The sequence below is a fragment of the Arvicola amphibius genome, chromosome 3, assembly GCF_903992535.2.
Source record: "Arvicola amphibius chromosome 3, mArvAmp1.2, whole genome shotgun sequence".
NCBI classification, from domain to species: Eukaryota; Metazoa; Chordata; class Mammalia; order Rodentia; family Cricetidae; genus Arvicola; species Arvicola amphibius.
The window spans coordinates 70,458,931-70,482,195 of record NC_052049.1 but is presented as its reverse complement, the minus strand read 5'-3'; the positions used below and the strand labels follow the sequence as shown (position 1 = coordinate 70,482,195).

General features: G+C 39.6%; 1 protein-coding gene across 3 annotated transcripts in view; it reads left to right on the top strand.

The window, feature by feature from the left end:
- Ttc37 (tetratricopeptide repeat domain 37) overlaps positions 1-23,265 on the top strand; it is a 105,631-nt gene that overhangs the window by 5,295 nt on the left and 77,071 nt on the right. For all 3 annotated transcript variants that reach the window (XM_038321495.1, XM_038321497.1, XM_038321496.1), the window contains exons 2-8: positions 6,892-6,982; positions 12,982-13,125; positions 13,677-13,768; positions 14,758-14,833; positions 15,293-15,433; positions 18,900-18,998; positions 19,094-19,202. In XM_038321495.1, coding sequence (XP_038177423.1) covers positions 6,893-6,982; positions 12,982-13,125; positions 13,677-13,768; positions 14,758-14,833; positions 15,293-15,433; positions 18,900-18,998; positions 19,094-19,202 — 751 coding nt within the window. In that variant the 5' untranslated portion in view covers position 6,892. The remainder of the gene's footprint in view (positions 1-6,891; positions 6,983-12,981; positions 13,126-13,676; positions 13,769-14,757; positions 14,834-15,292; positions 15,434-18,899; positions 18,999-19,093; positions 19,203-23,265) is intronic.

Genomic DNA, 23,265 nt, shown 5'->3' with positions numbered 1-23,265 from the left:
ATAGCTTTTGGCTTTCACACACATGTAAGTGCCACTGTTGCTTGTGGGAATCTTTACTCTTCTGATCACCATGGTTTATAGATATTACTGGTGATTATATTATATATAGAAGACTGTTGATTATTTTTCTCTCTTGTCAGCTTGCATGGTACCATCCAGTACCAAGAGAGCTAGTCCTTGGGGAAGATGCCTTTGGGTCAGATCCAGCCTGTTCTCCAAATCCTCTGTCTGAAGTATTTTGATCAATAGGGACTTACCCTCAATTCTGCTCTTACAGAAACATAAAGGTTCATTGGAAACAAAGACTTCTAATTTTTCCTACCATCATTCCTTAGCATCCATAAATTATATTAATACATCTTAGTTGTTTTGGATGATTTGTTTTAAGAAATTTTCTTTGAATTGTTGATTTGGGTTTCATAAAAAATTTTGTAGAGTGAATTTTGATTTGGGATGAAGACAGGATTTCCAAGAGTTTCTACAATGGCCCTAATTGTCACTTCTGCCATTTTCTGCAGTCTGCGTATGGGAAGGAGTGCTCTTAGCTTTGACAGTTCTAAAGTCAAAATAGTTATGAGTTCTGAAAGATTTTGAAGATACTCTATATGTTGCAGTATCAAATGTCCATCCAAGATTTAATTCCTTGTCTAGGAATAAACATTCATTTCACTCTTATGCAAATTTTCTTTGCAACTAAACTTCTTTATGTTTTACTCTCAGTAGGTATTTGATTTGTATACTTTTGTTTATGTACCTGTGTATTCAGGACTGCATCAAGTTTTACAGGTGAAAAGGAGTCATTGAAATTTGGAGATGGAGATTAGTGTCTTTCTGGGAAGGACAAAAGACTGAACTCATACAGATTTTTTTTCTCATGTTTTAGATTGTGATCATGTGGGCATAAGGCTGTTAGTTCATTCCCGACTACTCAGCCCCGAAATAATCACACAGAAACCACATTATTTGCAATACTGTTTGGCTGATAGCTTAAGCATATTTCTAGCTAGCTCTTATATCTGAAACTAACTCATCTCCACTAGTCTGTGCATCACCACGAGGTCGAGTCCCCAGTGGCAGCTATGTGGTTTCTCCCTGACTCCGCCTGCTCTCTCTCTATATCTCTTTTAGCCTGACTTTACTCTGTTAAGCCATTAGTCAAAAGCAGTTTCTTTATTAACCAATGGCAATAAAGCATATTCACAGCATACATCAGCTCCCACATTATGATCATGGTGAATCTGATTTTTAAAAACTTTGGAAGGGTTTGGGTGTTTTATATCACTATCTCATGGTTGTTTTACTTAATTTAGATGAAAAAAGTGGGTAAGGAGCAGTTTGACGTCCAGGTCAAAAAGAAGATGCAGGTGTGATAACAGGAACTGAGTGGGTTGCTAAGTAACAAGCAGGCAGTCTATCTTTACTTAATAGTCCTTTCCCATTCCTTCAGTAGAAGGACTAGTGATAGATTTTTTTAAAAAAATAATTATATTATAGTTTAGAACAAATATGTGGTAGTTTGAATGTAATTGGCTCCAATAACATCATAGGGAGTTGCACTATTAGGAAGTGTTTCGAGTTAACATGCATACACATTTGTGCACTCATACATGCATATGTGTTTGATGAAGGGAATACCTGAGAGCCTGTATATATAGGAAGAAGGAATGGAAAGAGAAGGGATGGTTATATTGTAGTGTAAAGAATTCCATGTGGAAACACATAGCTATGGAAGGTACTGAATATGGCAGCTGTTATCAAGAGAAAGTGTGTTTGTCTCTAGTGTGCTTTAAAATAACTTACACAGTCGTAATGTTTTCCTGCTGCTGTCTTTATTCTACGTTCATCCACCCGACTCTCAAGATCTAGCATCTTAGGCGGCTGTGCTTTATTTACCCTTGTTGGCTTCTGTCTCTCACTCCTCTTCCTCCTCCCCTCCTCCTGTCTCCCCTTTCTCTCACTGGAATTCTTTTCCTCTCCATTGTTATGTCCTGTCTTTTAGTAGTCATTGTGCTTACCCAGCACACCTTCTCTAAATTCCTGCAGGACTTTTCTTCTTAATCTTTGGTTCTCTCATGGTTCACATGATGTCTTAGATGCCTTTCCTTCCTCCCCCACCTTCAACTTGGATATCTCTCTTTTGATTTCTTTCTTTTAGTCTACAGGTTTTTTTTTTTTTTTTTTTTTTTTTGGAAGGAATGTGGCTTGAGAAAGTTAATGTGAAATCAGCACTGAACTTTGTTAGTTGCTGCCATTAAGATTTGTAGGCTGAAAAGATTTTTTTCTCCAATTCACCTCTGAATTACTATCGAGATACTTTCAGGTAAGACAGTAGTTTCAAAGGCGATAGAGAATGATGTGCTGTTTTAAATTAAGTAATTATTGCAACAAGTTCTTAAATCATGTTTGGGAAATCTGAATGTCTCACAGCTAAATTGATTTTATAATGTATTAATTTTTGTATTATTCTGAATACCAGCTTGTTTTAAGTTAAAATACTCTTATCTTGAAATCTCTAACATAGATTTGTTTTATATTTGTACATTTCACTTTGGCTAGAATGTACGGTAATGTTCTGTGTTTACTGTGTTAGTATAATCTGTTAGTGTACCATGGTAGTGCACTGCTAGTGGAGAGTGTTAGTGTATTTATTACATTAGTGTAGCATGTTAGTGTACCGTGTTACTGTGTTGAGTTAGTGTACTTGTCGGGGTCCGGTACCAGCCTGGACCCTAAATTATTTCTCCAGGACCAGAAGGTAGCCGTGGGATTAAAGACACAACTCACATGTCTTTATCAGGAGGAAGATTCTCAGTGATCCCTCACGAAATCCTGAGTTCACATCCTGAAAGTTTCTCTGTGTTTATTCTCTGAACAGCCTTATATACCAAAACATAAACTGAGGGTGAAATTCATTAGCATTCTGCTTCCTAGGTAACCAGGTGAATGGTTTTGGTCATGTCCACACCCATATATGCCTGCTCTGTCATGTCTTTCTATCTTCCTGCTCTGTATGCCAGCTCTGTCACATAGGCTGAATTAGCATCTCTATCCCAGGCTTCCTCCAAATTACAAAGAAGGCGCAGAACAATATCCTGACCCTTTGTTAGGGATGGCGACAGGCTAGGTGACCAACCACCTCCTGTGTGGCAGGTGCAAATTATGGCCAGGGATTCTGGTCGCCATACCATGTAGAAATATGGACCTACATGTACTGCATGAGTGAATTGTGTCAGTGTAAACTGTTAGTGTACAGTGTTAGTTCAGTGTACTGCATTGTTATATTAGTGTACTTTGTTTAAAGTGTTAGTGTACTGTGTGTGCAATGCTAGTGTACTATTTTAGTGTACTGTGTGAGTGAATTGTGCTAATATACTACATTAGTGTACGTGTTTGTATAAAGTGTTCATGTACTGTGTTCATGTATGGTGCTTTTATAATGTGTTAGTGTGCTTATGGTGGTAGAATATTTATTGTGTTCCCATACTACATTTGAATACTATGGCAGTGTGCTGTGGTGGTCACCTAGTTTGTTACTCTGAATATCTAGAGTCTGTAGCTATTTAGTATCTATCTATCTATCTATCTATCTATCTATCTATCTATCTATCTATCTATCTATCTATCTTGTCTGTCTGTCTGTCTGTCTGTCTCTCTCTCTCTATCTATCCATCTGTCTTTGCTTTATCATTTTTATTATTATTATTATTATTATTATATTTTATTACTTTAAAATATACCAATCCAAATTCCCATTTCTTCCCCACCTCCCACTCCCTTCCCACTCTCTCCACACATCCCCCCCCCCCACTCCCTTCCAATCTTAAGAGAGGACAAGGCACCCTGCCCTGTGGAAAGTCCAAGGCCCTCCCCTCTACATCCAGGTTGAGCAAGGTATACATCTAAAGAGAATGGGATCCCAAAAAGCCAGTACATACATTAGAGACAAATCCCAGTGTCATTGTCATTGGTCCCTCAGTCTGCCTCAACTGTCAACCATCTTCAGAGGGATTAGTTTGATCTTATGCTTGTTCATTCCCAGTCCAGTTGGAGTTGGTGTAGTGATGAGGCGAGCAGGCCTGCTTTTTGTCCCGCCTGGCTTCCATACGGCTAGCTTTACACTCAGAATAACAACACACAAATTGTATTCATTTAAACACGGCCTAGCCCATTAGTTCTAGCCTTTTATTGGCTAACTCTCACATCTTGATTAACCCATTTCAAATAATCTGTGTAGAACTATGAGAGGGTGGCTTACCGGCAAGATTCTAACCTACGTCCGTCTCGGGCCGGAGAATCATGGTGTCTGCCTGACTCTGCTTTCTTTCTCCCAGCATTCTGTTAGGTCTACTCTGCCTATTTAAGCTGTTGTCCTATCAAAAGGCCAAGGCAGTTTCTTTATTAACCAATGAAAGTAACACATTGACAGATGACCCTCCTACACCAAGTTGGTGAGTTCCCATTAGCTCAGGCAAATTGTCTCGTAGGTGAACACCTCATGGTCTTGACTTCCTTGCTCATACTCTCCCACCTTCTGCTCTTCAACTGGACCTTGGGAGCTCAGTCCAATGTTCCGATATGGGTATCTGCCTGTTTCCATCTGTTGTTGGACAAAGGTTCTATGGTGATATTTAAGATAATCATCAGTCTGACTAAAGGGCAAGACCAGTTCAGGCACCCCTCCTCTATTGCTTAGGGTCTTAGCTGGGGTTATCCTTGTGGATTCCTGGGAATTTTTCTAGAGTCGGATTTCTTGCTAACCCCAGAACGGCTCCTTCAATCAAGATATCTCTTTTCCTTGCTCTCATATCTGTCTTTCCTCCATCTCACCTATCCCATTCCCCCAAGTTCTCCCTAAGCCTCCTCTTCTCCCCTCCTTTTCCCCTTCTCCCCTTCCTTCTACCCCCTGCCCCACCGCCATGCTCCCAAATTTTGTCAGGTGATCTTGTCTGCTTCCAGTTTTTGAAAAAGCATTTGACAAAATGCAGCACCCCCTCATGATAAAGGTATTGGAGAGATTAGGGATACAGGTTCATATGTAAATATAATAAAAGCAATATACAGCAGTCTAACAGCTAACTTCAAATTAAATGGAGAGAAACTCAAAGCCATTACATTAAAATCAGGAACAAGACAAGGCTGTCCTCTCTCTCCATATCTCTTCAACATAGTTCTTGAAGTTCTAGCAATAGCAATAAGACAACATAAGGAGATCAAGGAGATTTAAATTGGAAAGGAAGAAGGCAAACTTTTGTTATTTGCAGATGATATGATAGTGTACGTAAGTGACCCCAAAAACTCTACCAGAGAACTCCTACAGCTGATAAATACCTTCAGTGATGTGGTAGGATACAAGATCAACTCAAAAAAAAAAAATCAGTAACCCTCCTATACACAAAGGATAAAGAAGTGGAGAGGGAAATCAGAGAAACATCACCTTTCACAATAGCCAAAAATAGCATAAAGTATCATGGGGTAACACTAATCAAGGAAGTGAAAGACCTATTTGACAAGAACTTTAAGTCTTTGAAGAAAGGAATTGAAGAAGATACCAGAAAATGGAAAGATCTCCCATGCTCTTGGATAGGAAGGATCAACATAGTAAAAATGGCAATCCTACCAAAAACAATCTATAGATTCAATGCAATCCACCAAAATACCAACACAATTCTTCACAAATCTTGAGAGAACAATAATCAGCTTTATTTGCTTTATCTTTATGATAAGATTAGAAATAGGTTGAAAAGAAGAAAATACAAATTTTCTCTTTTAAATATTGTATTGTGATTGTATTTGTTTTGGGTAAGTCGTTAATTTGTAAAATATTAATATGGACTACCTTATTTATGATTAAATTAATATATTGTAATATTAAATAAAATACTTTGCCGATAAAGTAATATATCTTTGAAATTTTTAAAATCATATTTTTAAAAAATGAGTATACAGAGTGTTAAAGTTTCATATAGCAAAGGTTGGCCTTGAACTTGCTGTGTAGCAGAGAATGGCCTTGAACTCATGATTCTCCTGCCTCTGTCTCCCTGATGATGGGATTACAGGAATATACTACCACACTTGGGCACATGTAGTGTCTCTTCATGGCTCATATTACTGTGCAGTTTTACAGTCTTCTATCCCTGTGTAAACATTTATATTATTTCTCATTAGAGAAAGTAATATTACAATAATCTTCTTCAATATGAAGACAGTATTCTGGTTTACATGGTACAGAATCTAGTATTAAAATAACTATGTTAGCCTTTAAAAAATTCTCTCATCTTAGTTACCAAAGCTATTTATGTTTTTCTCTGTCTTAAGCTTATTCTACTGGATCTTGCTTATAAAATTGGATTGGAATTACTATGTATTGTAGGTCCTTTTCATAAGATCATCTGTATTTTAGCTAAATGTGTAGAGAGTGAGTGTAATTCTAACACAGCTCAGTTTCCACATGCACCTGTCTGTCACCTGGCACTTGTCAGATACTAATCCTGGAGCCGAAAGAGCAATAGCAGACAAAACCCTGTTTAAATAGAACTAGACTCTGCTGGGGCTCTACACACAGTAGGCTAGAGCCATAGAACATACATACAGGAGATGTGTTGAGCGTTTTGATGTAAAGTAAAGCAAGGCAAGGGTAGAAGGGAAAATACGTGGTTTTGAGTAGGGTGTGGAAGGAGTAAAATTTTAAGTAACTCGTTTAGGGAGGTTCCAATGTGGAACAGACATTGGAGAAGAAATCTGAGGAACTGAGGGGATGAACTGTGTGTAGCGTAAGGGACAGACTGTCCCAGAGAGCAGGAAGTAGATGTCTTGTTTACACAGTTCAGTTTTTTGGGACTCTTCATTGGGGAGATATTATTGTATGTTCACTGTGACTTCTTGTCTTGATAGAATGTCGAGCAAAGAAGTGAAGACTGCCCTGAAGAGTGCAAGAGACGCAATCAGAAACAAAGAGTACAAAGAAGCTTTGAAACATTGCAAGGTAAAGGATATTTGTTTCTTTGGCAACCAAATATAGTACCAATTTATGAGTTATTTTAAGGTATAAGTCCTTTACTGTCCACATTCAGACAAGTGGTAGAACCTATAGAGCTTATCTCCTTATTAATGGGGTAGGCTATTATTGCTGCACTTGATTTTCTTTATTGCTAAATTACCAAAGCCATGTTCTTAAAGCCAGACATATTTATCATAAGCACCATGCATTATGGAAGGCAACTATACTTTAGCATTATTATTATTGTTGTATTACATTAAAAAATGTATCTGTTATGTGTGTTGTGCTTGTGGAGGTCATTGTAGGACAAATTGTAGGAGTTATTTCTTCTTCTGCTACGTCAGTCCTGGGGCTTAAACTCAAATCACTGGATTTGATAGCAGGCACCTTAACCTCTGGGCCATCTTGCCTATCTAGCATTTTATTATTTTGAGGAATGTTGACATTAAGGTTTCTATCTGACCAGTGGGTGGAAGAAAAAAGATTCTAAAGCTTCCCCACGTCCTGATGGGAATGTTCCTGTTAGAGAAATTGTATGTGGTGGAGGTAGAAGTGAAGTCCTTAGGGAGATGACCCTCTGCAATGTAGAGTGTGACAGAAACTCTTCTTCTGTTGTATCAGGAGAAAAAATAGGTACAGATCCATGCAGGGCTTTATTTGTTGATTTGGCAGTGGAAAAATAAGAGCATTTTTCTCTGATGGGTTCTATTTTGGGTGGTGTGTGTTGATGGTAGGAGATGAGATGCTCAAGTTGCTGCTTTAGTTCGAGACTAAAGCAGGTTTGAAGCAGTTGTTATTTATGCTGAGAAAACTTATGAGTAAGAGTTCCTTCCATGTTTGAGTTCCTGTCCTGACTTCCTTCAGTGATGTAATCAAAGGATTACAAACTTATGAGTAAGAATTCGAAGGATTCTTAACCCTAATAAGTGCCCACTGGAAGTTTTGTGTTATTAAAGTGAACTTGGTGAGTGATAGAATTGAGGACAGTGAAGGAAGGGAGAGAGGCACAGGAAGCAAGGTGTGATGACCGCACATGTGTGACAGTGAAGGATCATGAGGGTAAACAACAGGAGTGGGGGAGAGGAGGCCTCAGAAGTCAGAATCCACAGCATCTGTCCACTATCATAGTAATTGAATTGTGGGTATGTGCGCTGGCTAAACACATTGGAGGCTGCCTCAGAGGCACCGGAGCACACTGGTGCTACAGGGAGGAAAGGAATCAAAGCATTTGCTCTTGGAGTAGTTTGGCCAAGATCCCAGTTTTGAATTCCCTACTTCTCTCCCCCTCTCTTCCATCTGTCTGTAGTTTATGGCTCCAGGCCTCTATGTGATCTGTCTGTTGCGTGAGTCTGACTCTGTCCATACAAGGGGCTTTGGTAACTTTTATTGGTCAGCATAGAGAACATCAGAAAGGGAAGGAATGAGGGCTACTTTACAGAATCCTTTAACAGTTTTACAAGGACTGAACGTTACTGATCCAGAAGTACTCAGAAAAGCAAACCTAGCAAAACCTCATCAGAGTTACCAAGTTATGTCCACATTGCTTCCAATGTTTATGGTGAATATTTGTTTATACAGACACTTCTTACCTGCTTGCTGTTTTCAGCAAATGGTTATTGTAGCACACATTCAGACCTGTAGGAAGTCCAAAACAGGTAAGGTTGTCTGTTAACATTGTACTCTTAAAGGCAGACTAAACAAGTAGGCTGAGTATACAGCAGGTATCAATCCTAAGTCTTGCATGGCCTCAAGGTTTATTATTTACTTGGCTGCGAGGTCCAGAAAAAGTGCCAGCCTTTCTGAATATGGGAGGTTTGTTCATGAAAGTACACTGATGCCCGAGACCTGTAGGATATGAAGGCACGATGGTACTGATGTGATACGGAAGTGACAGTTTGCTCACATAGAGGGTGGAGCAGATGTGGGTCAGATGGGGGACTTGCTTCTTCCAGAACTGGGCTTACCTAACTCATCATGTGTATATGATTATGCTGCTAAATTGTTGTTGTTATTACTGTGTGTGTGCGTGGGGGGTGTAATGTATATGTGCATGGTATGTGGCATACACATGTGGAGATCAGAGGACAACATTATGCAACCAATTTTTTTTTCTACCTTTATATGAGTCCTAGGGCCTGAACTGAGTTCCTTAAGCCTGGGTGGCACACTGAGCCATTTTACTGGCCTATATTTTTATTACGTTACTTAGCATGGATATCTTTGAGTATTTTGCAAAAGTTTGATGTGAATTTCACCAAATATCTCATAATTTATAATGGCAAAAATCCTGACTTAGACTATCATTGGAGAACTAAGCAATGGGAGATGTCTCTTATTTGTAGTCAATAACCCCAAATTGGCTGAGACTAAAGAAAAGCTACCCAAGAATATATTTGTTGTGGTTCTGTCTGGTGGAGCTCTAAAGCATGGGATAAGCCTTCCTTTGGGGAAGATGGCTCCAGTTTATGTTCATATAGTTAGCTATTTTCTTCTTTGTGTTTCCCCAGAATCTTCTGTCTATTTTTACCACATTTCTTTTGTGTGTGATTGTTTCCTTAAAAATGTAGTTCAGATTCTGAAACCTTGATCATCAGTAATTAGTAATTAAATTAGACAGTAATTTCTGATTGGCGGTTGACATGTAGCTTGTGTCATTTGATAAGCAGTTATGTGCCAGCATCATACTTGGTGTTCGGAACAAAAGCAGAACAAGCCTCTAGTACTGGAGTTTAACTTTGGCAGGTACCTCATTGCTGAGTTTTGTAGGAGGTATCAATATTGAATAGAGTGCCACTTGTATTGTACATTGGTGACAGATTGTTGGAAGAGTGTGGATGCAATAAGCCTAATTAATGGAGGCTGCTTGTTTGTTCCTGGCTGCTCAGCAGCGAAATAATCACACAGAAACCATATTATTTGCAATTTTGTTTGGCCAATAGCTTAAGCGTATTTCTGGCTAACTCATATGTTAAATTAACCCATCTCCATTAATCTGTGTATTCCCATGAGGCTATGGCTTACCAGTAAAGGTTTTAACTTTAGCATAGTAAAATTACATATAACCAAACAGGTATCAAGCAAGAATTACAGTTACAATATTTATGTCTACTTTATCTTTTACCATAACTAACAAAAACTATAACTATCTATTTTTCAACTCCATCAAAGACTCCAGAAAGATATAATATTACCTAAGTAATCAGGAAGTGCATTGTAAGCAACTTCCAAAACTCTAGAATTGACAGAGACATCTTGCTTCCTGTACAGTCATCCAAAGTTCTTCTGTATCATTGGAGCATCTATCTTCAGCCTACAGGCCCATAGTATCTGGCATGAAGCAGGAAATTTTGAAGACAGTTCCACCTATATTGGCAGTCACTTTCTTCTGTGTCCTGCAGAATGTCTTGCAGACTCTTTCATGAAGCAAGAACCCTGAAGGATCATCTCACTTTTAGTCAAGTTCAGCAGTCATTTCTCTGTGGGTACTGCATGTCCAGTTCATACAGCATAGCACCAAGCAGTCCAGGCAAGAGCAGTTTTTTGCCCAAATGGCTAGTAAACTCCATAAAAAGTCTCTTCGATGCCCATCTTCCTTTTGAAGTAATTAGTGCAGGAGCAGATGTGTCTTATTGTCATGAAAAGTCTTGAGTTCTTAAACATTTTAAATGCCATATTCTGTAGTCTTTGAAAGGTTTGAAGAATGCCTCTCCATCTGAAATACATCTCTGTACATCTGGAAAGCCTAACTAACATGACTACAAGCTTGACTATTATAGGTGATTATTTGTTAACCTATATTTCTTAATTATACATTACATTTTTAAATGAGCTGCACAAACACAATACCTTAATCAAGAGAATATATATTTATAAAACAAAATTGACCTAAAATTTGTATCAATAAACCAAGATTCATACCAATGCAAATCTCTATAGCATATCTCTCTTTAAATGAAAACAAATATTCATAAACAATATTTGGGAATTTGTGTGTAGTTCTCTCCAAATTTTTTCCTGCTTTTTGTTGAGCAAAGTATTTTCTTTTGGTGAGTTTTCAGGGAGACCTTTTGGTCCATCAAACCACATTAGTGTGGAAGAAATCCATAGGTTCTCATCTTCTGTGGAAACAAAAGAAGAACCTCTTTTCCAAAGTAACATATCCTTAGACCCAAATTCTGAAATCAAGATACCTTTAAAGTATATTTGCTGCTTTAGCTTAGCAGCTCATACATTGAAATCTCTCTTTTTAGCTCTTTTACAGTCAATTAATTTAAAGAAAACACAATAATACACATAATCCAGACTCTCTGTGTATATTCCATCTTTACATGGCTTATTTTTCTTTCCTCCTATTACTTTTTCTAGTAGTTTAATATTTATTTTATTACCTTTACTCCTTTAATCTATGACTGTCTGTATTCTTTTATATTATATTTACTGTCTCTTTACTCTTTTTCTTTTCTCTCCCAAGCCTATGTACATTTTTTAAAAAACACTGATCCATTTAGAGGTCTTTTTCTTCTGAATCTGTTTTTATTGTGTATCTGTAATTATTTTTTGATCAGGAGCACTTTTTTTAAAATGCTAAGTGGGCATGGCTGAGACCAACTCTACAGTCCTGCCTACTTACTCTGTGCAGTCCAGCATGGCAGAGACATGTTCACTGCCTCTGAGAGCCATGTACATTGCCCCATTTTCAGGTACACAGAGGGTCTATATTGCCCTTAAACAAGTTGTAGCACTCTGCTCACAAACCCCATTTAAATGCTCTGTAGCCGGACCTCGTCAGAGTTGGCATGGCCCAGGAAGTTGTTTCAAAACCACATGGCTTTTTTTTTTTTCTGCTACCACTGAATCAGGAAGACCTCTCAAAGGAGCTGCAGCATGTCGCCAGCAAGCAGAGCCCATCCAAAAAAAAAATGTGACTAAACTTTGTTTAGAATTCATTGCCAAGCCCTCTCAGGTTTTATGTGGATTTAGCTAGCACACATTGGAGCAGCAATCTGTTGTAGGAGGCAGCTTGTTCCAGGCTGCTCAGCAGTGAAATAATCACATAGAAACCATATTATTTACAATATCGTTTGGCCAATAGCTTAAGCGTATTTCTGACTAACTCATATTTTAAATGAACCCATCTCCATTAATCTGAGTGTTGCCACAAGGCTGTGGCTTACCAGGTAACCTTCCAGCGTCTGTCTCCGGTGGGGCTACATGGCTTCTCTCTGACTCTGACTTCTTTCTCCCAGCATTCAATTTAGTTTTCTCCACCTACCTTTCTCTATTCTGCCCTGCCCAGGCCTAAGACAGTTTCTTTGTTAAACAGTGGTGTTCACAGCATACAGAGGGGAATCCTACATCATAGGTTCAACTCATAGAAGTGTGATTTTTCCCTAGAATATGCAAAACCTTGAGAGCCAGATTTAATTTAGCTCCTAGTTTTTTTTCTTTCTCTAGAATATATTAATCTTGTTTAAAGCTGTTTACTTTACTTTAGTAAATACTCATATTTCTCAAAGAAATATCTCTTGTGTATAATTTTGTTCTAGATGACAGGTATTATTTAAACATTTATTGCCTTTGTTGATTTGCTTGGTATAGTTATATTAGGATGAATTTATCTATAACTACCACAGAGAATTCGTCTTTAATTTTGGAATGTATTATTATGGAAAAGGCAATATTGGAGTTGGGTGCAGTGATTTGGAGGCAGGGATGTGGCTAGGAATTGCTGCTCTTCTCTACCTAACGTTCTCATGGGGTAAGGGTGGGGTCATTTTATGTAGGTATCAAGACCCCTTGGGCATTTTACTAAAAGGTACCTCATGTTCCAAACCCTTATGATCTTTGTTTCACTGTACTTGGCTAGGTACTATTCTGTGGGCTGCTCTGTTGGTGCCAGATCCAGTGTCCTGACTATTGTTTTGTTGCTTGTTCAGTAGTTTTCAAAATGTAATAACTTACTCTCATCTTTTTTTCTTAATCAGACAGTGCTAAAACAAGAAAAAAATAACTATAATGCCTGGGTCTTCATTGGTGTTGCTGCAGCTGAACTAGAACAGCCCGACCAGGCCCAGGGTGCCTATAAAAAGGCTACTGAACTAGAGCCAGAGCAGCTGCTTGCTTGGCAGGTATGGGGACATGTTTCATTTCCTATAGTATGGGAAAGCAGGTCTGGAGACATGTTTGTTTCATTTCCTATAGTATGGGAAAGCAGTTCTGGAGACATGTTTCATTTCCTATAGTAAGGGAAAAGCGGGTATGGAGACATGTTTCATTTCCTATAGTATGGGGAAAGCAGGTCTGGGGACATGTTTCATTTCCTATAGTATGGGGAAGCAGGTATGGAGACATGTTTCATTTCCTATAGTATGGGGAAAGCAAGTGCAGACTCCAGTGTTAAAATAAGCACTTAAGCCTGTCTCATGAAAAAAAAAAGTTAATTTTAGGTGCCAAAGATACTGTTTATCACTATTTACCTTCCTACCCAAATGGATTATTTTTGAACAGAAGACTTTAAAGATTCTTTCGTACCTTCACTTTACTTGGAAGGAAATCCCACACATAATTTATCTGTAGATTTTGGTAATTTTTAGGTGTTAGTGCATTATTTCACACAATAAATAAATGTGGGGACATGAGAGATTTTACTAAGAATCCTTAACGCTGCTTCCTTTTTCAGGGGCTAGCAAGTTTGTATGAGAAGTGTCATCATGAAAATGCTAAGGGTGATTTACCTGGGGTTTACCAAAAGCTGTTGGATCTCTATGAAAGGTAAGGAGTATGTGGGGAAAGGGCAGAGTCATCACAAGCCTGACTTAGGATAGAGTGATTAGAAATTATATAGAGCTGGGCAGTGGTGGTGCACACCTTTAATCCAAGCACTTGGGAGACAGAGGCAGGCGGATCACTGAGTTCTGAGGCCAGCCTGGTCTACAGGGCTAACCCTGTATCGAAAAATCAATGAGAGAGAGAGAAAGAAATTATATAGAAACTGTGTTAGGGTTCTCTAGAAACTGATAGAATGAATCTACATATAGAAACTGTGTTAGGGTTCTCTAGAAACTGATAGAATGAATCTACACACACACACACTCACACACACACACACACACACACACACGGGATTTATTAGAGTGGTTTACAGGCTGTGGTTGGACTATTGCAACAGAGAAAGCCCATGAATCCAGTAATAATTCTGTCCATGATGTTGGATGTCCCAGATGGTCTAAGGTAAACTCAGGAATTTCAAAGAAGTAGGCTCTGATGCCAGTAAAGGAATGGACTTGCCAGAGTGAGGGCAAGCAGATATGTCCTTCATGTCCTTTATTATAGGTTGCCACAAGAAGGTGTGGCGCAGATTTTAAGGTGGGTCTTCCCACCTCAAATGATTCAGTCAAGAAAATCCCTTCCACCTGTGCCCAACAGCTTGGGTTTTAGTTAATTCCAGATTCTTGACACCCAAAAATAGCTAAGTGAAAGGATTGGTAACATCTACTGAGAATTTGGAAGCAATTTTCTTCTAGAAATTTGTCACAGAATTTCCTGTGATTGAATTAGTCTGAAAAGACTATTACAATGACTGACTCAGTTTGGAATTTTAAAATTTATGATCAAGATAATGAATGATGATCTTTCCTCACCCTTTACAAAAGACTTGTTTTATACAATAGCACTGTTGTATCAAATGCCTAAGGCTTTGAAGTCTTTGCTTGTTTCCGCCATCGGATTAAAATTCCTTTTCTTCTTCTTTTTATTCTAAGTGTTGACAAGCAGAAGTGGTGTGATGTCTGTAAGAAACTCGTGGATCTGCATCACCAGGAAAAGAGATACCTAGAGGTTGGTCAGTGGCTTTTAAAGGCTCTCTGTGAAAGGGTTAGAAAAAGGCTTCATCTAGCTTAATACAAGTTAAAAATTAAAATAGTGTGATATCAAAAATTTTGAGAAATAAATTACAGTGTTTTGGAAATTGAACTACAATTTGTGATATTCTAGTTCTAACCTTTGATTCTGGTTTATGTTTACTAAGTATGTGTCTGTGGGGCTTAGTAGCCATGTATTACTGTCCAAATTGTGGGGCTGGGGTATGGTCATCTTTCTCTTGTCTAAGTGATATTTTTGATAGAACCCTGGAAATTTGCCTAATCCACTGGTTGTTTTTTTTTTGTTGGCGTTCATATGGCATGGGATATTGTACTTTTGCTATTTTTACATGTTAATGGATGAAATGATTTTGGTCTTTAGGTTAAACATTTTAGGTTTAAGGTAACTTAACTAGTGAAATCTCCTTTTCAATAGGTGGCTCGGACTTGGAGTAAACTGATAAAGACACGGCAAGAAGACGGAGCAGACAAGCAAGAGCTTTATGAGCTGTGGAGAAAACTGACTCAGTTGCTCGCTGAGGAGATAGAGGATCAGGATAATGAAACTCAGCAGATGGTATCAACTTGTTTATTCCTCGTGGTTGCCATCATGAAAATCAATAGTTAATTCCGTTAGAAGGTAGAGACACAGTGATGTAACACTGTCCTCTCACTAAATGTGCGATTTAACATCTTATCAGTTACAGACTGAATACAACTTTTTGTATGTTTACCTGTTCAGTCATCAGTTTGTTCTCATGTTCAGAAAATGCTGTTGAGAATATACTGTATTCCAGGCGGTGAGGATTAAAAGAAGAAGCTATTTGTCTCTTGTCAGTGTGCCACTCAGCCCTGTCACTGGGAAGGTTTACGCTGGAGCACAACATCAAAGGTGTCAGTAGGGAAGGTTTACGCTGGTGCACAGCTTCAAATGTGTCACTGGGAAGGTTTACACTGGTGCACAGCTTCGAAGGTGTCACTTGGAAGGTTTATGCTGGTGCACAGCTTCAAAGGTGTCAGTAGGGAAGGTTTACGCTGGAGCAGAGCTTCAAAGGTGTCAGTAGGGAAGGTTTACGCTGGTGCACAGCTTCAAAGGTGTCAGTAGGGAAGGTTTATACTGGTGCACAGCTTCAAAGGCGTCAGTCGGTACTGAGTGTCTCTCTCCTGCTCTGTGTGTAGAGCAGGCAGGGCATCAGGGTCAGAGCTGTTCACCTGTGGTGCCTAGGTTGAAAAGGGCCAAAGGATCCAGGATCTGCTGCAGGTACCTACCTTCCTTACACTGGGCCTCACTCCCTCAAGCTCCTGCCACCACCAAGGTCACTACAGGCTGGTGACCAAACCCTCAACACATGACCTTTCAAGGATATTTTTAGATCCAATTATAACATGCGGTAGTAATGACTGTCTTGTACAAGAAGTTGTAGGAGAAATTTAGTAGTGACAAAACTGGGTAGCTCATCAATTTCTTTTAAGATATATCTATATAATATAGCTTTACTATTTTTCTTGGTTAACACAGTATCAAACATATACCAAAATTACTAAAATATAGTTTTTATTTACTTCTACTCCATGGAAGAAAATTCATAAATAAAAAAAAATAGGTGGTACATGTCTTTAATCCCAACACTCAGGGACAGAGGCAAGCGGATCTCTGTGAGTTTGAGGCCGGCCTCATCTACAGAACAAGTTCCAGGACAGGCTGTAAAGCTACAGAGAAACCCTGTCTTGAAAAACCAAAAAAAGAAAAGAAAGAAAAAAGAATAATGCCTTACTAAGTTGCCTAGGCTGGCCCAAACTCCTGAGTTTCTGTGTTCCGCAGTAAGCAAGCTTCCTCTTGTCTTCGTTTTCTTCCCTTTTCCAACTTTCTCACTCTCCTTCCCTTCTCCTTTCCTTTTTCCCTTCATTCTTCTCTTCCTTTTTCATTTCATCTTTCTTCTCCCCCTCTCTACTACCCTTCCTTATTTTCTTTCTGTGTTAACAATTGAATCTAGTGCTTGCATGTTGTAGGACCATACCGAACACTGAGCTATTTCCAGTCCCCAGCTCGCGCGCGCGTGTGCGCGCAAGCACAAACATACACACACACAGACACACACACACACACACAAAGACGTGTGCAGGCATGAACTCACACACACATGTACTCACACACCTGCACACTTTTTGTTTGCTTTGTTTTGTTTTTGATTTGAGACAGGATCTTACTATGTAACCCAGGCTGGCTTGAAATTTTTTTTTCTTTCTTTCTTTATTTGTTTATTTTACATCGCAACTGTATCCTCCCTTTCCTCCTCTTTTCCCTCCCCTTTTCCCTGCCCCCCAATCTATCCCTCCTCTGTATTCACTCAGAAAGGGGCAGACCACCCTGGACATCAGTTCTTGATCCTCCTGCCTCATTCTCCTGTATACTAAGGATTAACTGTACCTAACAATTTTTTATAAGTATGTATTAACCATGCTTATTTATGGCATTCATACAAAGAACATTCATTGGTCATATTCAGCCATCTCTCTACCCTTTCTCCTTACCTCCTGTACTTTTCTTAGTCCTTTTTAAAAAATTAAAATGTAATTACATTTTCCTCCTTTTCCTTTCTTTCTCCCAACTCCTGCATGCTACAACCTCCCACTTTCTCTGAAATTCCTGGCCTTCTTTTCTTTGTTATCATTATACATACATTATATATGCACAAATATATTAGTTCGTATGGCTGTAGTCCATCCAGTGTTGCTTGCATATATATGACTTCGGGGCTGACCACTTGGTACTGAATAATCAATTAGGGGACAGCTCCCTGGGGGAGGCCACTTGTGCTCTCAGTATTCCTTAGCTGCCTGTAGTTGTTTGCCCAGGTGGGGCCCATGAGATCCTCTTCCATGTTAACATGGCCCTTGGTGTTGTGTTTGTTCAGGTCTGTTTTCAGCAGCCATGTTATTGAGATAGCAAGGATATGCTGCCTTGTAGCAGCAGATTTCCTAGTGCCCTGGCTCTTCAAATCTTTTTGTTCCTTCTTCTGGAATGTTCTCTGAGCCTTGGGTACAGGAGTTGTGTTAAAAGAGTCATCTATTCAAGGTGGGCATCCCATGATCAGTTGTTCCCTGCATTTTAAATTGTGGTTTTCTGTAATGGTCTCTGTTCTGAAGAGAATCTTCTTCAGTGAGGGTCAGGTGCTACACTTGAAAGATTTCCTTCTCTGGGTGAATTTCCAAAGGATGTGCTTGTGATGTTATATTACCATACAAGATAATGTTCTAGTGGACTGCTTTGTAGCAACCAACAGTGAAGGGAAAGATGCTTTATTAAGCCGATGTTTTAAATTTATAGTTGTCCCTTACTAGTTTAGTATACTCAGTTGGCCAGTTGGAGTTAGGATGTATTTTAAAGCTTACATAGACATTTCTTCCCCCCTCCTCCATTTAAATTGTCAGGACTTAGTAGATTGAAGTGGCTCAAGCTGTAATTCCTGTAGTTGGGAGGCTGAGGAAGAGGATTTCCACAAGGTCAAGGCTCGCTTGGGCTACTAGCGAGAGATACCTTACCTTATAAATCTGACCAAACAGGTTGTAGAAATGGCTGAGAGGTCCTGAGTTTAATTCCCAGCATTCACATGGTGGCTCACAACCATCTGTAATGAGATCCAGTGCCATCTTCTGTTGTATTGGCACACACGCAGGCAGAACACTGTATACATAATAAAACAGATGTGATCAAACAGAAGAATTATGAGAGCTAGGCATACATGTAGGTAGAACTCTGTATGCATAATAAATAATAAATAAATAAATAAATAAGCAAATGTGACCAAACAAACAGAAGATTCATGAGGGCCAGGCATAAGTTGAAGGTTTAGTTTTTATAAAGGTGTCTTTAGCCCTGGCTGTCCTGGAACTCACAGAGATCTACCTGCCTCTGTTTCCTGATTGCTGGGATTAAAGGCACCACCACCACTGCCCAGCTTTTAAAGGGCTCTTCATACAGTATAGTACTTGCCGCATTTTTCACTTAGCATGCTGCATCACAGCTGTGTGGTGTGTTTCAGCTGTGGACGGCATTTGAGAATGCACTGGACTTAGCGGACAGTATTCCCAGTGAAGAGCACCGAGGGCTCTATCAGCGTTTCCTTCAGTGCTTATCTAAAGTAAGTGATGTTTGTGTGTTTCTAATTATGAAAATGTTCATCAGTATGTTTGATTGCTGTTGGAATTCACTTTATTATGCTTTTATATTTTCAAGTTCCCTCATGAGACAACTAGGTTGAAGAAGGCCTGTGAAGGAATGATAAATACCTATCCTACCGTACAATATCCACTAGAAGTGATTTGTTTATACTTGATTGAGTCAGGTAATTTTTTTATATTGCTTCCCAGAGGTGTGTGATTGTATGAGAGTGATATTGCAATCAATTAAGCATTGCTTTAGTGCTCGCTATGTATAAAATATCAGTGTTTCTGGACATAAAAGAAATGGTTTTGTAGTGTTGCTATTTACAGAAAGTCTGAGTAATACAGGAGAATAGAGTGGTGCAGGACTTATGGGTTATACAGCTATTGATTCATCAATGAAATTCTTTTATTATTTAGTTTTATATCTTACAATTTTGTGAAGTCTTTGTGTGGTGGGACTTGAAAGATGTCTTGAACTTTCTCTGATGTTAGATGGAGCAAGTCTTGGGGTGCAGGTGGAGCAAGTCTCGGGGTGCAGGTGGCAGGTGTGCAGCTGTGATGTGTGAAACCCTCCCCTCCTGATTTGTTTGATGCAGTAGAAGGAATGGCTGAATGGGTTGAGTTATATCCCACAAATCTTGACTGCCATGAAAAGGAAACATTGAGCTTCACAGTGTTGATATTAATGCCATAGTGATGGTCTGTTTTTTAAAATTTTTTGCAGTATTGTGAGCTGTTAAGTCTTTAAGTGAACTAGAGTAAATTCAGGTTGGAGAGTGTCTCTCGTTGTGTGTGACATACTCTTGCTTCTTTGTGTACTTAGGTAGAAGAGAGGTGGTAGTTAACAGCTGGGTTACGAGGAGATGGGTCATCTGAAGTGTGTGTCTGTGACCTAGGCAGGTACTTGTGTGCATTGACCACCATGGTTTTTCATGACATTCTCCGTCCTTGTCAGTGTTTGTGCACAGTGCTTTATGATGACTGGCATACACTCGCACCCGTGCATCCCTTCACCTGAGATAAGCAGGTCACAGCAGTCAGTGATGGAACTGAACGGGAGACAGCACCTGCAGTAGCCTGTCGTGACCGCATTATCGTGTGTAGGCTGTGGCCTTTGCATTCTGCCCATGCCCCTCTCCTCTATCGATAACTCATTGATATCATTTCCTGGTCTGTGGGAAGTCAGTGCTTTTACTTTTAGTCGGGAGTTCCACTCACAAGTAAGATCTTTTTCTTATTCTCAAAGAGAATATTTTCCATTATCATGAAAGTACAAAGTGAATTACTTTATGTGAAGTACAAGTGCTCGAGCTAATAATGTTTAGGAGGGGCTGAAGTAGACCACAGTGAGCAGTCTAAGAATGCATAAATGAACTGGGAACATGATGGTGGTGGTAGAAAGGAGTAGGTGAATGGAAATGTAGCAGCTTCTTAAAGGGAAGGGCAAAATTATTTTCAAGTTTTAGTTTTTCAGAAAAGTTAGCCCAATATAGAAAAAACCATGATGGTTTATATGAGAAGTACATTTGAAAGGAGCTATAAAAGTAGCCAGAGCCCATCAATTGTTTGTAGATGGGAATCTGCAAACCAGCGCTAAGCATGTAGCTTGGCAATCATTCGTGTGCAAGTGAGGTAGAGTGAGTGCCCTCAGAGAAGACCCAGGGTTAGAAGGCTGAGGATGGCTGCTTGTACGGTGCTGGCGAGAAGAGGAAGAAAAGGTGAGGACCAAGAAAACGTTAGGTAGAGAGCAATGGGGGGACCCTGATGTGAAGACAGGAAAGAGGATTCTCATGATAGACTGGGTAACTATTTTTATGATTAAGAAAACTTATATTAAAGCTATTTAAAATAAAGTAATTGAACTGAAACAATGATGGAGAAAATTGAGGAAGTAGTGAGAAGTTTAAAAAGAAAAGTGATCCAAACTGAATTCACAGGAGAAGCAGAGGAAGGGAAGCGTGTGCTGGGGGCAGCAAAAAAAGCAGGAGAATGACTGTGTTGTCGTAGTCTCTCTGAACCACTTCAAGAGAGGTCGGCTGCACTGGACAGATCCTGTGTGAAGCCCTTGGAAGATAAGGTACACAAGGGGACTGTCACACAAGAAAACACGGAAGATAGGGACACGGGCTGTCACACAAGGAGATACGTGTTTTTGTTTATCAAAATCATCTGGTTTCTTCCAATTTTATCCTAAGACCCAGTGTATGATATAAAGATTTATATAGTCTTTGTGATTGTTAGCATTGCAGTTGAGAATTCGTAACTGGTGGCTACTCTCTCTTCAGTTCTGTTGAGCTGTTTAGTGGTTTGCCCCATTCCCTCCTTGGTCTGCTCAGCTAGTAAAGGGTGTAGGTGAGTATGTGGATATTTTCTTTTGGAAAACTGGCTGAATGCTTTTTCTCAGTAAGTGAATTTACCTTTAGTATGTTTTTTGTTTGTTTGTTTGGGGGTAAACATGGCCCTAGTAGTCCTTCCTCAACCAATGTGAATTATTAGGGCATGAAAACATGAGATGCTTTCCAATATAACATTTATCCAAATGTGTACCTATTTATCATTCCTTGAGGTTTGCAATAAAATGGATTTGAGAGTCTACCGAGATCCTGCTCTAGAGTAAGTTGGAGAGAACAGAAACATAAATGAAATGTTAAAAAACATTGATTATTAAACAAAACCCAGTATCATCCTGTGGACATTTACAGATAGTAAATAAAAGTTGGATTGGGATGTAGCAGATTGGTAACTGATAGAGTACTTGTCTAGTGTGCAAGAGGCCCTGGTTTATCTTAAGGGGCACGGTGTGTGTGTGCATATGTGTGTGTATGTGACAGTTAATAAAGGCATCCTGAAAGAATTATACTGACTGGTAAGAAAACCTTCTAGTTTAAAAGCCGAGCATGGTGGTTCATGCCTGTCATCTCGGCACTTAGAAGAGAGGTGGTAGGACCCAGGGCTCAGCCAGCTTTGGCTGCATGCCAAGTTTGAGGCCAGCCTGGGTTGTAGAACTGATTGGGAGGTAGGTCTGTAGCATGGTGAACAGGGGTGGATGGGTAGGTACTCCTATGTGTGCTAAGCTCAGAGTTCTTGTTCTGGGGCAGTGAAAAGCTGCACATGACTTCTTTTTTCGTCATCCTAAGCCAAACTTTATGTATTCTGAAGATTAAGAGCTTCTACAAACCTTGAGGCGTACCCCTCCTCAGAGAGCTTTACAGCAATTAATCACAGTGTCTTTCCACCAAGGACAAATGTATTACATACTTCTGGGTCTTTCTCTGTGCGTTGAGGCTCAAGATCCATTTTCAACATGACTCATTTGTCAAGCTGCATGTAATGAAGTTTGAACAACTTTCCTAGTTGTCATTTGTTGAAAGGTGTTTTTTTGTGTGTGTGTGTGTATGTTCTCAATAACCCTTTTGATTTATTTTGCATTGTAGCTGAAACACAAGAAGATGAGGAGGCTTGGCTCTTTAAATTCAAGCAGAAAACAACTTCATTAAGAGTTATGATTTTGTGTTTAGGCCCAGGGAGACAGCTTAGGGTAAAACACTTGCTAGCATTAGTGACTGAAGCTCTGGGTGTGACCACCGACAATGAAAAATAAGGAGTGGTCAAAAGGGAGACCCCAGCCCTCTAATACCCCTGTATCCAAAGAGTCTGGAATATAATGTTGAGTTGGAAGTGTCACCCCAGCCCCTGGCCTGGGAATTGCCCTGGTCCGGACTCCAATTCCCAGCCTGCCAAGCGCTTGGACTCCAACTCCCAGCCTGCCAAGCGCTGACCCCCTCCCCAGGGAGGATCAGGACCGCTAAAGAGTCTTTAGGCTTGCCGGTGCGTGGGGGCGGGGCTGGGGGTCGGGAGGTGACATGACAGGTGGTTTCTGGTTTTGTGGGTTTTGTGTCTGCTCTCCCTCTGTCTCCCTTTCCCCCCATGCACCCTTCCCTCCCCCCATGCTCCCGGGCACCCAATAGCGTGGCACTCATTAAACGTGGGCATTTTTTTGCGTCTAATCTAGTTTGATTGGAGTTTTTTTGTGCCAGCGGAGAGGCTCAGTTAGGAAATATTCCTAACAACGAAATTTTATGTCTTAGAAGTATTTGAAAATGCAGGTGAAAATAAAGAAATGAGTGCCATCAAATTCTACTTTTTCTTCCTTCAAAACTTAGATTTATTTAAAAGTGAAAATTTTAGTGTTCATTGGTTGGTTTCTTTGGTGGGTCAGAAATGATTTTCAAAACAAAATAA